At 40.4% G+C, this 13,544-nt stretch overlaps 1 protein-coding gene across 2 annotated transcripts in view; it reads right to left on the bottom strand.

Annotated features, from left to right (window-relative positions):
* LOC109921860 (tetratricopeptide repeat protein 7A-like) overlaps positions 1-13,544 on the bottom strand; it is a 298,546-nt gene that overhangs the window by 282,548 nt on the left and 2,454 nt on the right. For both annotated transcript variants that reach the window (XM_048601437.1, XM_048601438.1), the window contains exon 2: positions 7,589-7,752. In XM_048601437.1, coding sequence (XP_048457394.1) covers positions 7,589-7,752 — 164 coding nt within the window. The remainder of the gene's footprint in view (positions 1-7,588; positions 7,753-13,544) is intronic.

Raw genomic sequence — 13,544 nt, 5'->3', positions numbered from 1 at the left:
GTATGGTAGGGTGATTAGTGAGTCTGGTCGTGTTGTGTCTTCCTGTTGTGGTCTGTCTTGGAGGTAACGGCGGATTGTTCTTTTTGGGCATCCATTCCTTTTGAAGACTCTGTATAGATGCTCCAGTTCTGCTTTGCGTAGTTCCTGGTTGCTGCAATGCATGGTGGCTCAATTAAATAGTGTCCTGATGCAGTTCCGTTTCTGGGCATTGGGGTGGTTGCTAGTGTAATTGAGTATCTGGTCCATATATGTGGTCTTTCTATATATGCTAGTCTGGAGTTCCCCGTTGCTTTTGCGTTCTACCATTACGTCTAGGAAGGGTAGTTGGTTGTTGTCCTCTTCTTCTTTTGTAAATTTTATCCCGGTAAGGATGTTGTTCATGTGTTGGTGGGCTTCTTTTAGTTTTGTGCGTTTAATATTCATGAAAGTGTCGTCTAATATCGGACCCAAAGTTTGGGTTGTATAGTAGGGAGCGCTGTCTGTTCTAACCTTTGCTGAAGCAGTAATGCAAAGGTTAGAATGGACAGCGGTATGTGGGAATATTTCATAGGACAGTTGATAGAGCTCAGGACCAGCATGTTCCTGTGAGGACCAAAGAGAAGGATCCCAACATTCAGGAATCCTGGATGACAACAGATATTGATAGTTTACTCAAAAATAAAGGAAGCATTTGTAAGGTTTAGGAAACTAAAATCAGACAACGCCATTGAGAAATATAAAGGGAACAGAAAAGAACTTAAACAAGGAATTAGGAGGGCTAAAAGGGGCCATGAAATATTCTTGGCAAGTGGGGTAAAGGAGAATCCCAAGGAATTTTATACGTATATATTAGGAGCAAGAGGGTAGCTTGGGAAAAATTAGGCCCATTCAAGGATAAAGGAGGAAATTTATGCATGGAGCATAAGGACCTCATTGAGACCCTTCATGAGTACTTCGCATTAGTACTCACCAAGAAGAAGGACAAGGATGATGGTAAGATTAGGGAGGGGTATGTTGATATTCTAGGGCATGTCGATATTAAGAAGGTGGTGGTGTTGGGGGTCTTGAAAAACATTAAGATAGATAAGCCCCTAGGGCCTGATGGGATCTATCCCAGGATACTGAAGGAGGCAAGGAAGGAGATCGCTGGGACCTGGACAGAGATCTTTGTATTTCTTCAGTCACAGGTAAGGTCCCAGAAGACTGGAGAATAGCCAATATTCTTCCTATGCTTCAGAAGGGCAACAGTGATAATTCAGGAAATTATAGGCCAGTGAGCCTTGGCAGTGGCAGGGAAATTATTGGAGAAGAATCACAGGGACAAGATTTACCCATATTTGGAAAATATTACAGATAGTCCACAAGCCTTTATGCAGGGGTGGTCTTGTCTTACAAATTTGGTTGAGTTTTTACAGGAAGTGACAAAGATGATTGCTGAGGGTAGGGCAATGGATGTTGTTTTCATGAACTTTACTAACACATTTGACAGGTCTCTCAGGGTAGGCTGGTCCAGAAGATTAAGTCACAAAACAATCAATGGTATGTTGGCAAATTGGATTCAAAATTGACTTGGACAAAGAAGACAGAGGGTAGTTCAGGAGGGGTGTTTTTCTGACTGGAGAACTGTGACCAGTGGTGTTCCACAAGGATCAGTGCTGGGACTTCTAATGTTTGCAATACATAGAAATAATTTGGATGAAAATGTAGGTGTTCTGGTTAGTAAGTTGGCAGACAGCATGAAAATTGACAAAGTTGTGGATAGTTAGGAACATTGTCAAAAGTTACAGCATGATATAGATTAGTTGAAAAGTTGGATGGAGAAATGGCAGATGAATGTTAATCTGGGCAAGTGTGCGGTGATGAACTTTAGGAGATCAGATGCAACAGGAAAGTATATAGCAAATGGCAGGACCCTTAGAAGCACTGATACACAGAGGGATCTTGAGGTGGAAGTCCAGAGCTCCCTGAAAGTGGCAACACAAGTGAATAAGATGGTAAAGAAAGCATACAACATGTTTGCATTCATCAGCTGGGACACCGAGTATAAAAGTTGGTAATCATGTTACAGCTATATAAAACTTTATTTAGACATTTGTAGTATTGTGTGTGTTTCTGGTTACTATAGGAAGGATGTGGAGGCATTGGAAAGGACACAAAACAGAGTTTTACCAGGATGTCGCCTGGATTGGAGTATATTAGCTATAAGGAGAAATTGGACAAATTTGAATTGTTTTCACCAGAGCATCACAGACTGAAGGATAACCTGATAAAAGTATATAAAACTATAAGAGGCATGGATAGGGTGGATAGTCGGAGATTTTTCCCAGGGTGGAAATGTCAAATCCTAGGGGGCATAGGTTTAAGAGAAGAAGGGAAAGGTTTAAAGGAAATGTATGAGGAGAGTTTTTTTCCTCAGACAGAGGGTGGTTGTTACTTGGAATGCGCTGCCAGGGGAGGTGGTGGAAGCAGATGTGACAGTAACGTTGAAGAGGCATTTAGACAGATACATGAACAAGTAAGGAATAGAAGGATACTTTGTCACAGAGACCTATAGAGGCTGTGTCATTAAGGCTATTCAATGCTAAGATATACAGATTTTTAATCAGTAAGGGAATCAAGGGTTATGAAGAAAAGGCAAGAAAGTGGACTTGAGGATCATCAGATCAGCCATGATCTCATTGAATAGCAGAGCACACTCAATGGACTGAATGGCCTACTTCTGTTCTTACATCTTATGGTCACTATACTTAACCTAAGACTGGTTGATGTCAAGTTGTTGCAATGGAATATATTCCATTCTGCAAGCTAACATTCCCCATTGGAAGAAAATCAAAGCTTGCTTTGAAAGTGTGTAAAGACGGAAGTCAATTACTAACATAGTTTGTGTACACAAGAGATTAATATCTTCTCCCTCATAGAACTAGCCTCCACAGTGAAGGACAGAGGTGAACAGCTAAATTTCATAAAACATGCATTCTTGAAGTTGGCCTCTAGCCAAGGTGAAGAAATTTGAAAATTCTCGGAAATAATGGATTGATCAAGGGAACATTTTTCAAATTTCTCAGATATCAGGCACATCAACAACTGGAAACAGCCAATGCAGAAAGCCTGTATTTCAGTGTTTTAATGTAATTTTCCATTTAAAGGTTTTGGATGGCAAGGAAAAAGAACAACATGAAACAAGGGAATGAGGCTGAAAAAATAATTAAGTTTCAACAGTTGAAACAACATTTAAAATAGATTATACAAATTCATATTTCATAAAGGCAAAGAGATGATAAAGATGCCAAGATCAATGATAATATTGTACTTCGCTGTCTTAGGCAAATAAGAGGTGGGGGTGTGGGAGGAGGCAATGGCCTAGTGACATTATCACCGGATTGCTAATCCAAGGACCCAGACAATGTTTTGGGGACCTGGGTGCAAATTCTGCCATGGCAGATGGTAGAATTTAGAATCACAGAGATGTACAGCACAGAAACAGACCCTTCGGTCCAAGAGATACTAGGAACTGCAGATGCTGGAGAATCTGAGATAACAAGGTGTAGAGCTAGATGAACACAGCAGGCCAAGCAGCATCATAGGAGCAGGAAGGCTGACGTTTCAAGCCTAGACCCTTCATCAGAAATGCTTGTTTCAGGAACTGCAGGGAGAAACGCTTCTGAAGGATCTCAATGCTGTGAATGTAGACATTGTCACGGTTGGGGCCAAATTGGGAAGGCCTGATGTGGACTGTAGTCCATTGGGGATGATCTGGTTCCATAGGCAGGTGCTAAGAAAGGTGATGTGGCTGTAGTACCTGGTTTGCTTCAGGACATGGTCGAGCAGTTTCAAGGCCGAAGAGATTACGAGAGAGTTGCAGTGGGAGAGAGAGATCGCCTGAGGTTTGTCCAGAGGGAGGGGGGTAACTTCTTCAGGCTAGGCATCCTTAGAAGAGGCTTCGCAGTGGGGTTAAAATTGTATCAGAGATAGTAGGAACTGCAGATGCTGGAGAATCTGAGATAACAAGGTGTAGAGCTGGATGAACACAGCAGGCCAAGTAGCATCATAGGAGCAGGAAGGCTGACATTTCGGGCCTAGACCCTCCGGTCCAACTTGTCCATGCTGACCAGATGTCCTAAATTAATCTAGTCCCATTTGCCACCATTTGGCCCTTGATCAAATGGACCAATGGGCCAAGGAGTGGCAGATGGAGATTAATTTGGATAAATGTGAGGTGTTGCATTTTGGAAAGGCAAATCAGGGCAGGACTTATGCACTTAATGGTAAGGTCCTGGCGAGTGTTGCTGAATAAAGAGACCTTGGAGTGTAGGTTAATTGTTCCTTGAAAGTGGGATTGCAGGTAGACAGGATAGTGAAGAAGGCATTTGGTATGCTTGCCTTTATTGGTCAGCACATTGAATATAGGAGTTGGAAGGTCATGTTGCAGATCTACAGGATATTGGTTAGGCCACTTTTGGAATACTGTGTGCAATTCTGGTCTCCCTACTGTAGGAAGGATGTTGTGAAACTTGAAAGGGTTCAGAAAAGATTTACAAGAATGTTGTCAAGGTTAGAGGATTTGAGCTATAGGGAGTGGCTGAATAGGCTTGATCTATCTTTCCTGGAGCATCAGAGGCTGAGGGGTGACTTTATGGAGGTTTATAAAATCATGAGGGGCATGGAAAGGACAAACAGACAAGGTCTTTTCCCCAGGGCTGGAGGAGTCCAAAACTAGAGGGCATAAGGGAGTGGGAAAAAATTTAAAAGGGACCTACAGGGCAACCTTTTCACTCCAAGGGTAGTACATGTATGGAATGAGCTGCCAAGGAAAGTGGTGAAGGCTGGTACAATTACAGCATTTAAAAGACATCTGGATGGGTATATGAATAGGTAGGTTTTAGAGGGATATAATTTGAATTCAATGGAAAATAATGTGGAATTAAGAGTCTAATGATGACTGTGAATCTTTTGTCAATTGTCAGAAAAAACCATCTAATGTCCTATAAGGAAGGAAATTGCCATCCTTACCTGGTATGACTACTACATTGGACTCCAGACCCACAGTAATGTGGCTGACTTTTAACTGCCCTCTGGGCAATTAGGGATAGCCAATAAATGTTGTGACGCTAGCCAGTGACATTTGCAATAAATAAATAATGGTTATAAAGCAAAAAGGTAAGTCTGGAAAAGGACAACCAAATAAGTTTCCAAAGTCAAGGATTACAGAAGCGAAATAGAAAAATAAGTTAGCACAGGAAATAATTTAGCCATGCTGGTCTCCAACATCAAACTGCCTTCTAAGACTCAATGGCCCAGATTTTCTGTCATTATGCTAGTATAGGTAGGAGTTGTACAGGGGAATTCTGGGAAACTGAAGATTCCATTAGGTTATTCCTCTGTGCCTGGAACCATCCAGAAGTCTCCACACTAATCATAAGGTTCCAATTAAATTATGTAAAAGTGACTTGGGAAAGGTTATTCTATTAAATACATAGTCTAACTCCTAACTCTATATTTACTTCAAATGCCCCAACTACACCTCTGCTAAACCCCTCATACATGCCAGACTGTTATCTGATACCCCCGGGACCAGTCGCTAATTCCCCAACCGTCAGACCCGACCCAACCACGCCCCTGCTCTGCATCCAACTCCACCCCTGCTTTACTCCTCAGGAGCAAATCTCCTTTCGCCCGCTCTGCAGAGCACCCTTCACCCTCACCACCTTCATCCCCAGATCCCAAAGCGCTTCCACCATTCCAGTCCTGGTGATACTGACCCACTGCAAAACCTCCCCCCTTCCCCCAGGGCTGGCTACCTCATTCCTCTACACCGCATCCAATCCCTTTTCCCCACCAATGGAGACACACCTCCATTTTATTCCAAAACTGGCCCTTAGATGAGATATAGCTGGGTGACTGGCCAGTTGGGCAATTTTTAGCTGCTGCTTACTTCCCTTCCTGTGCCTGGTGAGTGCTCAAAATTCTGCCCTTTACACTGTTTCTCTTTATACTGATGTTGCCTGACCTGCTGAATGTTTCCAGCAACTTATATTTTTACTCATATTTCCAACCACCATATTTGCTTTTATATCACAGAATAAATGTTTGAATGGCATTGGGTTTGCCTTCATTCACAACATTTCTTTCTCGGAATTATTTCTGTAACCATTTCTCTATAACCATAACAGTCTCTCTCCTACACACAGTTGAACAAAAGTGCCAAATTTAAAATGTACTTTAAAACACATATTAGGTTTGTTATTTACAATACAATGATTTCAAACATTAGTATAGAGTATCAGATCGGTTCCCTGATCTAATTCTCAGCACAGTTTAGTAACTATTCGTAACTACACTACAGTAACTAGTGTAAACAGGAACATAAAGTTGTAACAATTATAGTTTTAAGTGAGTAGCCAAAACTCTGGCAGATAGAGTTTAACGTAGTGAAGTGATAGGGTAACCTTGGATCTAAGAAAGATGGATCACAATAGTTTCAAAATGGTTTAAAAAAAATTCAGAACTTGGAAGAGAATAGAGATTTCTCAGTCCATGTTTGGAATTCACTAAAAGCTAATGGATAGTAAAAAAATTAGTAGAATGTTAGCCTTTATTTTAAAGGCATGAAAGTTATGCTATAGTAGTATTAAACTCTGGTTAAACTACATCTGAAATTTCATTCCTGGGCACCTCAGGAAGGATATATTGGCTTTGGTGGAGTTGCAGTGCAGATTTGTAGAAAGATATTGAAGCTGAATGGGTTAAATAATGACAACATGTTGCACAAATGAAGCTTGCATTCCTCAAAGCATCTAGATCAAGAGGGCTTAGAAATCGAGCTAAGCAGTTCAAGAGTGACAACAGAAGGCAATTTTTGTAAAACGAACCTTATTTCTAAGACTGTCAGAACAGAATAAACACAGTTACCTTTGGAGGAATCTTCTGTGCAAAATTTCTGCCTTGAGCATTCCCAGCCAAAACCAGTCTAGTCCAGGCCAGGTATTTATATAGCCAGCAGCAGAATAGATTCACATCAAAAACCCATGCCTTTTATCTACATGAACTGCCACATTCAGAATTTAAAGGTTCTGAAATCACTTTATCAGCTGCGAGAGAAGGCAAGTGTATAACATAAGTGGGAGAGGGTGACAGAGGGGGTAAGGTGCCGGTGGGTATAGAATAGCATGGCAGCTGGATGCGGGTAGAAGACCATTCAATGCATCGGGTCCAAGATGAAGAACTATGTGAGCAAAAATGGAAGAATTAAACAGACACTCCAGTGCTCATTGATAATGTATTGTGGAGCTCTAACATTTTAGCAGTTTTCTAATGAAAGCAACAAAGTACAAGGTGCCAACCAATAATCTGATTGAAGATATTCTTCCTATTTATGAAAAAAATAGTTGCAGTTAACAGTGAAGGCTGCAACAGTTCAGCTAAAATACATTTTCCATGCGCAAGGAGAATGTAACTGACCAATGAACTCAGAAATTAAATGTTCTTGGCCCATAATAGAAAAGACATCTTGAAAGGAATTACAGTCTACAAACATTCAAATATTTTGGCCAAATTTAATTTTATAACCTTAGTGAGATTCTGCCTCAATAGATTCATATTCTGTACTCACTTGCAGTTTGCCGCTGTTTAATATACTGCTCAAGTGCTTCTTGGCTTCTCTTATTTTGGGTTCATTCTTTTCCATTAGTGGAGTGCATTCTTTCAGTTTGGCTGTATTTTCCTTCAGGCACTGTTCCAAGAGGACTTCAGCAAGCAGCAGATTCCCAAAATCATCTTTCATTCGGCATGAAAAAAAAATTAACAAATTAGCATTGTCACAGAACAAAAGTTAGAATTTATTTCAGTGCCAGAGCTTACTCCCAATCCATGTTTAATCACTGATATTTACATTGCTTATTATTTACAACGTACTAATGTAGGAAAATAGTTCAGGATGATTCACAGAAATGTTATCAAACAAAAATGGACACTACACCAAAGAAGGAGCTATTAGGAGGGCTTTAAGGGAAGGGTTTGTTTGGACAGATGCTAAACAAAAGATCTAAACACACAGGGCCAAACAGTTGAAGGCAAGTCCACCAAATGCAGACAGCAGGAGCAAGAAAATTGCAAAAAACATTGTCAGAGCATGGAGCATTCAGGTGGGAATGTAGGTCTGGATAGAGGCTAGAAAGGGAGTAGCAAAGCCATAAAGAGATTTACACGTTAATTTTCATTGGAGGCATTCCATGTATGTGTGAGGAAGGACACAGATGACCAATAAACAGTCCTGTGCAGTAACTTCATGGAGTTGGTGCCCAACCTCAGGCATTGCTGGTGCTGTTACCGATATACCTTTATCGTAAAGCCTTCAAAAGGCTTGGGCTGACAAGCAGCAAGTATAAGAGATCCATAATGATTATCTCAAACAAGTGAAAACTCAGTTACCTTGTCATGACTTTCAATGGCACTACCATCAATAACTTTGCAATTAACATGCAGGGAAGCATCATTTGAGAGCCATATAAACAATGTAGTTTCAGCAGCAGCATAGAGTCTGCATGTGATCAATCTCTTCCAACATCTAAAAGGGTTAAGTCAGGAGTATGTTATTAATTGCCCAGGTGAGCGCAGTCACAGTGACACAATTTCCAAATTCAATGGCTACTTTTTAAAATTATCAGAACACTAACTATACTATATACAATATATAGCAGGAGATCCTGAAGATTTTTTTCCTCTCTTGGGTCCTCCCCACCTTCTCTAAAAATTCCAATCCATTATAACAAATATCTCATCTGTAGAAGACTTAGTTACTAAAAGAATATATGTATTACAATTATCTCACTTCCTTAATGTGACCAGAAGATTGATTTTATAATTGCCAGGGCTGTAGTGAGGTAATACTGTACTGAGAAAGATTGGAAATAAAAGGTAAGAAATGAATGACGAGTTTCCAACAGAGTGAAGAAGATTTTGGAAAAAAACCCTTCCTTAATGTGTGGTTTGGAAACACTGGTATTATAGAATTAAGAGAGGTTTCTCTTCACAGCCATCCAGTTTAATGGATTCCAGTCACTGCTGCTTACACTTAATTAACTTAAGGTGGCAGACAATTTGGGAAACAACCTTGAGATAACACATCAGTGTTAAGGCTTTCAATGAGTTTTTTCATAAGTGCAAAAAATCCCACAAATCCTATGATATTTATAGTTTTGAATGAGTACAAATACTTCCAAATATACATAGGTGTAACTTATTTATTACAAGGCTGATTTAAAACCCAATCATAAATTAACCTGCTGTATTTAACTGATCGCTATAAATCAATTTTACTATTGTACCATTGCAAAGTCCAAGGAAAACAAACTCAGTACATGACCCGTACTGGGTTCTAAGCCCGATCATTAGTGATGTAGGCTGTAGTGAGAGGGCGTAAAGAGGAAGTTGTAGTGACTATTATTTTGCTGCTGGTTATTTATTATTTACTGGCTGCTACTCCTTACCGAATGATTTTAAAATTCTTATCTAGATTTTAAGTCATTCCCTCACCTTGTTCCTCTCCATCTCTAACCTTCTCCAGTCCCACATCCCTCAGAGATACTAGCACTCCTCTAATTTTGCCTCTTGTGCATTCCTAATCATAACTGGTGGCCATGCTTTCAGTTGCCTCAGTCCTAAGCTCTTGAATTCCCTTGCTACACCCTTCTACCTTGCTTTTCTACTTTAGAACACTTTTTAAAAGCACATCTCTTTGACCAAGCTTTTGGTGACCTGATCTAACATCTACTTGGTGTCATATTTTGTTTTATAATGCTCCGCTGAAGCATTTTGGAGCAGTACATTATGTTAACATTGTCACATCTATAGCAGTTGTTTTGTCTATTTCTGATAGCTCAACGTTGTCTTTCAACTAAATATAACTCGTATTATTGCATAATGCAATACGTAGCAGAGCAAAATTCAAAATTGAAACAACAAATAATTAAAACTTCAAAATTAAGGGAGGTATATAATTTTCATTTTAATTCAAGCAAACTCGGAAAAAAGTACAACCTGAAAAGCAGCTTATGCAATACCATTGTCAGAACACTAAATACATTTATGTTGAGTTACTCTTATTTAAGAATAGATAATTTAAGCCAATGATCAACTTGTAGAGAGATTAATTTGATACATATGTATTAAGAGTTCTTATGATGAAGTTCACTCTGAATTTTCCAGGCTGTTGTGTAACAATCTCATCAGCGGCATTGCTGAGAGATAAAGTAAGACTTTACAGAAATGCAAATCATCTCCTTTCACTGTGATTAGTCTGAGTGGTCCTGAGGACTTTATACTAACAGCCAAAGGCTTAAATATTATCCCTGGCTTGATCCCAAGTGAGATAAATCCAAAATGTTCTCAGGTCTACCACAACTGATTTCTGCAGCTTGTGACTAAAGATATCACTGTTTGTTTTTCAGCTGCTATGGGAACAAGCATACCATTGATACCAGCTGGTAGCATTCAGTCATTATCTGCTTCAAAACAATACAACGTGAAACCATTAAAAAAATCACACAGCTTTTCCAATAATGAAAACCACATTTTTGCCCAAAGCATGTGGTCATGTCACTTCTTTCCACTCCATTGCTTTCCTCATCATTTTAAAACAGTACCAGTTTGGACTAAGGAAAAAAAACCCATAGACACCAACCACTTTCCAGTACCTTATAATGTGTGGGCATGCTTAGAAGTTAATCTTAACATGTGGCAGTCAACCACAGAAGCCATCACTAAAAGCCCAGTGTATCCCTTATTAAAGTTGTGCAGAAACGTACCTGTAGTTATGTAATGCATGGTAGTTGTGTGCTCAAATGGACAGAACAGAGCAGTAATAGTTTTAAAACACACAAAATGGAAGAGAGTAGGATAACAATCAGAAGTTGCGCTTTAGGCAATTCATGTAAAAGGGAAAACTAAATGATGTAAAGTAATTAAACCAAGAAAGAAAATTGAGAAACATGCCAAGAAAACACTACAGCAGAAACACAAGCTGAGGAATGTGCGGCCTATTAAGTGCCTTTATATAAATGCATGGCGGATAAAGGAACATATTGAATGAACTGCAGGCACAAATTCAACTTGAAATGTTTCACCTGGTAGCCATTCCTGAAACAGCTGCAAAACAGTTGCGCAGGAGTTACTTTCATCATTAAAGATGATACCACTTCAATTGTAAATAGATAAAATGAGAGTCCAGTTGTCAGTAGAGACTTTATCCAAAGTATTAAGAAACACAAAAGAATTTCAGACAGCATTCGAAGTTATGCATAAATCCCCTGTGAAGTGGTAGATTGTCTATATGCAGATATGGAAAAGGATCGAGCTCAATACAGAGTTTGGAAGGGAGAAATCATAGAATCATAAAATCCCTACAGTGTAGAAGGAGGCCATTCAGTTCATCAAGTCCGCACAATCCTCCGAAGAGCATCCCACTCAGAACCAGCCCCCTACCTTAGCCCATAATCCCACATTTACCATGGCTAATCAACCTAGCCAACACATCCCTGAACACTACAGACAAATTTAGCATGGGCAATCCACCCACCCTGCACATCTTTGGACTGTGGGAGGAAACCCATGCAGACATGGGGAGAACATGCAAACTCCACACAGACAGCCAGCTAAGGCTGGAATCAAACCCAGGTCCTTAGCACTGTGAGGCAGCAATGCGAACTACTAAAATGCAAAACAGCTACTAAAATTATATACTTAGGTAGGGCTGGTTGAGGCAAAGACTGTCCGCAGTAAATTGGCCAAACCAGTGGAAAAATCAGCGGAAGATATTCAGAAAAAAAAATTGAATGTAATATGGAACAAGTTTATAGCCCTAATAAGAAGGGCTCTACTTCTTAGATAAATTGCTTATAAGGTATTAGACAAGAAGGTAAAGAGGAAACATATAAAAACACAAAGCATATACAAAAATGCAAGAGAGATTTAAAGATCAGCAAAGAGTACCAAAACAATTGGCAAAAGCTACAAAAAAAATGAAAAAAAAAGTGTATAAGAAAAAACTTGTATAATTACATTTTCAAAAAAAGTGTGTTTAGGAGCAGAATGAGCTTCATAAAACAGGACAACAGTACAGCATCTATGAAAATTAGGAAATGGCAAACACATTGAATAAATATGTCAATACTTATAGTAAAGAAAAGAGGTCAGAATGCCAGACATCCCAAGGAATCAATTATTTAATTAGGTTTGCAGTCAATAAATTTAAAGTAAAATAACAGTAAATGAAGAAATTAATAGTACTGAAAAGTCTCAAATCTCCTGGACCAGCTGGTTTGCACCCAGGATTTTGAAGGAACAGGTCATAATATGGAAAATGCTGTAACAATGATCTTATGTAGTTCTGGACCGCATCTCTTGCATTTCCGGCACTTCTGCCCTCAAACCCCCTCCCCCCCACAACAAAAATAAAGACAGAATCATCCTGGTCCTCACATACCACCCCACCAACCTCTACATCCAACGTATAATCCTCCGCCACTCCCGCTACCTACAATCCAACCCCATGACCAAATTTAGATATTGCTCTCCCCACCATGTAGGGACTACTCACTCCTCAAATCCCTCATCCGCTCCACACTTCCCACTAAAACCACCACACCAAGCACCTTTCCCTGTAACTGCAGGAAGTGATACACATGCCCCTACACCTTCCCCCTCACCACCATCCACGGCCCAAAGCAAACATTTCATATCCGACAGGGTTTCACCTGTACATCCTCCAACTTGGTCTACTGTATCCATTGCTCCCAATGTGGCCTCCTCTATATCGGTGAGAACAAGCATAGATTCGGGGAATATTTTATGAAGCATCTGCACCCTCTACACAACAAATGACAACATCTTCCAGTCACCAACCATTTTAACTCCTCATCTCCCACTTCCTCAGGGACACGTCCACCCTGGGCCTCCTCCAGTGCCACAATGACACCACACGCAAACTGGAGGAGCAACACCTCATATTCCACCTCGGGAGCCGACAGCCCGATGGCCTTAACATGGAATTCACCAGTTTTAAAATCTCCCCACCCCTGGCCTCATCCCATGTCCAACCCTCCCACTCATCCCTGGATCCTTGACCTGACACAACCTGTCCATCTTCTTCCCCACCTATCTGCCCTACCCTTCCCACCAACTAATCCCCACTACCCCCTATCTACATCCAACCTACCACCATCCCACTGCCACCTATCCTCCTTCCCACCACCTTGATCCAACACAACCTGTCCATCTTCTCTCCCACCTATCCACCCCACCCATCCCACTAACCAATCCTCACCACTCCCCACCTGCATTCACCTATCACCATCCCACCTACCTTCCCCAGCCCCACCCCTCCTCTCTATTTATTTCCCAGCTCCCTGCTATGTTGTCTCTGACTCCAGCATCTGCAGTTTTTGATATCTCTTCTGTAGTTCTCTTGGTTTCACAAACATTCCTTTCAATTGGAAAATTGCGCTCATTGTTTAGCAAGGTATTGAGGGGAAAGCTAGAAAATTACAAATTGGCCTGACATCGGTATAGGA

The sequence above is a fragment of the Rhincodon typus genome, chromosome 9 (genome assembly GCF_021869965.1).
Source record: "Rhincodon typus isolate 14 chromosome 9, sRhiTyp1.1, whole genome shotgun sequence".
Taxonomy (NCBI): Eukaryota; Metazoa; Chordata; class Chondrichthyes; order Orectolobiformes; family Rhincodontidae; genus Rhincodon; species Rhincodon typus.
This window is presented reverse-complemented; position numbering and strand designations above follow the sequence as displayed.